Source organism: Suillus subaureus (assembly GCF_016647635.1).
Source record: "Suillus subaureus strain MN1 chromosome Unknown BJ212scaffold_320, whole genome shotgun sequence".
In the NCBI taxonomy this organism is placed as follows: domain Eukaryota; kingdom Fungi; phylum Basidiomycota; class Agaricomycetes; order Boletales; family Suillaceae; genus Suillus; species Suillus subaureus.
The window spans coordinates 14,353-17,194 of record NW_024538876.1 but is presented as its reverse complement, the minus strand read 5'-3'; the positions used below and the strand labels follow the sequence as shown (position 1 = coordinate 17,194).

Sequence of the window (2,842 nt, the reverse complement as noted above, 5' to 3'; positions counted from 1 at the left end):
AACCACAGGACACTCCTTGCACAACGCCTAATTCATATGCTGTCAGATATGCTAACGGCAGTCGACCAACCTCTTGACAAGCTCCAGGATCTCCGATCAGACGAAATGTAAGAAACTATTTACTTACTTCCATCTTTGCGTTGCTTATAAGGTTGACATTTGCTTAGCGAGAACATGAAAGGTAAGGTCGAATTAGTCGCTTGAACAGCAGTAATCACTCATATTGAGATACACAGGATGGATTGACCACTTCTCTAATAAATATGTCATTTGCGGAAAGCTTGTTGAGAATGATGCTGCGTGATTGAATCTGTATCATGTCATGGATAACTCTCGCGTGTAATCCATTGATAAACTAGATTATGTGCTCGCAGCGTCGACGAGCCCGTGTCATTTCCCGCTTTCGTGATCCTGCACAGCACATATCCATGTACTATAGTGTCGAGGTTGTTTGTGTTATATATGTATAGAATTTGATAACGACATTACCGAAACGCGATCGGATGGTGACTGTGTTAACCTTTATTGATCGCGAACGACGCGGTTGGCGGCTCTTGCAGAACCAAGATCTAGTTCTACCTGATTCATGGACATCGACGACGATGACTTTTTCACAAACCTCGACCGACCTGGCCGTGCTGCTAACAATAATACCTTTCAGGAGCGACTTCGACAAGCTCCACGAGATGACGACGGTGCAGAAATACCAGATGCACCTCCCTTCATGCTCGAAGAAGAGGAAGAAACACCACTACAGCAACTTATAAGACATTGGATGAATGAGCGGCACTCGCCTGATATTCTCCTAAATGAAGGAGAGTTATTGGCGGGACTGCTTGACCACATCAGGAGTCAGGTTGGTGAGCCATGTCGTGACCTTAGAATGTCCAGCAGACAAATCTGACTTGATGACTATGCAGTCTGAGACGGTGCAACTCCTTCGCACAGACCCACATCCTCTGAGGAGGAGCACTTCCGCATCATGCTCGTTCAGACGGAGGTAGAACGAGTCAAATTTATAGTGAGGTCATACCTCCGCACCCGTCTATTCAAGGTCATTTCCTCCTTTCTACTCCATTTTTCAGATACTACATCATGTATTACAGATCGAGAAGTTTGCTCGGTATATCATGACCAACCCTGAAGTCCAGCAGCGGCTCTCAGAAAGCGAAGTCGAGCATGCGCGTCGGTATGTTGTGGCCCTCGCGAGAAATAGCATGAGAGTTCACCATGTCCCCAGGTTTGCCCGTTTAACTGATCAACATTTCTATCATTCGGTTCTGCAGAGTTTGCCAGAGACTCAGCAGACCCTTGATGATCAACCTCCTTTTGTGCCTTCCATGGGTACGGAAGTCAGCATTTCATTGAAAGAGTGGTACTTACGATCGTATCTAGTTACTGAACCAGACAAGGCTCGTGCAGTCTTTGTACTTGCTCGACAAGATTGTCCACCAGTGCGGCTCCCAGAGTATGTTGCTGAATATCGACCGATGTTGATTTCTCTAATCAGACCTACAGTGGGACCGCATTAGATATGCGGAAAGGGCATATATCTCTAACTCCGTATTCGGTGGTGGAGCAACTGATTGCTCGGGGCGAGGTAGAACTTGTGTAGGTCCTAGATTATGCTGTACAGTACAACTGGTCAGATACGATGGACGAAGGGATATGGGATATGATGAGAACGATAAATATCACGAAGTTGTTACAGCGCACGCTTTACACTTCTGGCACCAATCCAACATCATTCACATTTTGTTATCGTGGTACGTATGGCATGTCATCCTCGCCATCGTCGCTTCGTCGGTGCCGGGACGAGATGACGACTCTTCATATGTGTCATCATCGTCTTCCATTCGAGGGTCCCCTTCTTCAGACTTTGCTTCTCCCATCGTCTCTTCTGGCACACCCTCCATGTCAGGATCCTCTTTCTTTTTCCGCCGCCTCTTTGGGCCCTCTCCAGGTGCCGCCCCATTTTTTCTTCGCTTTGCTCCTCTTTCGCTTCGCGTTCTCTGCCGCCTCAGCTTGCAAGTCAATGGTGCCACCCGCTGAAGGGTCAGGTACAGATTCAACGATTTCCTTTAAGAAATCCAGCATCTCTGTTGTTTCGATCGCATGCTTTCTGTATATATGTATTCACAACAAGCTCGCGGTCAAGGTAGCAATGAACGCACAGGTGATAAGCTTCAACCTTCTTTGCCCCCCGTTCAACCGTGACTTTGGTCGCCTCGTCCACAATCATAGCCAGAAATAACTCCAATGCTTTTGCTATCGCACCAAAGATGCCAGATATTGATATCAGAAGCGAAAGACGTTCACGAGAGATAACGGATAAATTGGTATATAGAGACGTACAGATGACCACTGGTGTAGCTTGTGCAACTTTCCCAACTTCCTCATCTTTCTGCATAATCTTCTTGATTCGTGCCTGTCCTCAGACATATGAGCTACGACTCGTTAAATGAGCACTTGGTCGCAGGAGCTCACAACGGGGAACTTTGTCTGTTTGTTCTTGGTCTTCATCTTGGATATTTTGACAAACTATGGGGATGTGTTCGTTGTTCACCGCCGACTCTAAAGCTTTATGACTGGAAAGGGGATCACGTGCACAGAGGTTAGTATCACGTGCGCTCAACGCGTCACGAAGTCACCTGGTGTAATCTTGGGTAATTAAAATCAAAGCTGTGATATGCTTCGACAAGTGCTACTCTCATTGTTGACATGGTAGGATGAGATAAAAATAAGACATCACCCCACACATGTCAAGCATACAATAGTCCGTGTAAGTATTGGGAAGAGTGGTTGTCGCCCCAACACTACATCATGTGGTTCCTCACTCTTT

General features: G+C 46.5%; 1 protein-coding gene across 1 annotated transcript; it reads right to left on the bottom strand.

Annotated features, from left to right (window-relative positions):
- Nucleotides 1-1,986: 1,986 nt before the first annotated feature.
- Nucleotides 1,987-2,523, bottom strand: BJ212DRAFT_1256030 (histone-fold-containing protein; the record flags this gene model as incomplete). The annotated part of the gene is made up of 4 exons (XM_041329768.1): nt 1,987-2,122; nt 2,175-2,268; nt 2,320-2,428; nt 2,488-2,523. Coding segments are annotated over 4 exons (375 nt in total), but the record flags the coding sequence as incomplete, so codon positions are not given.
- Between the last annotated feature and the right edge of the window lie 319 nt (nt 2,524-2,842).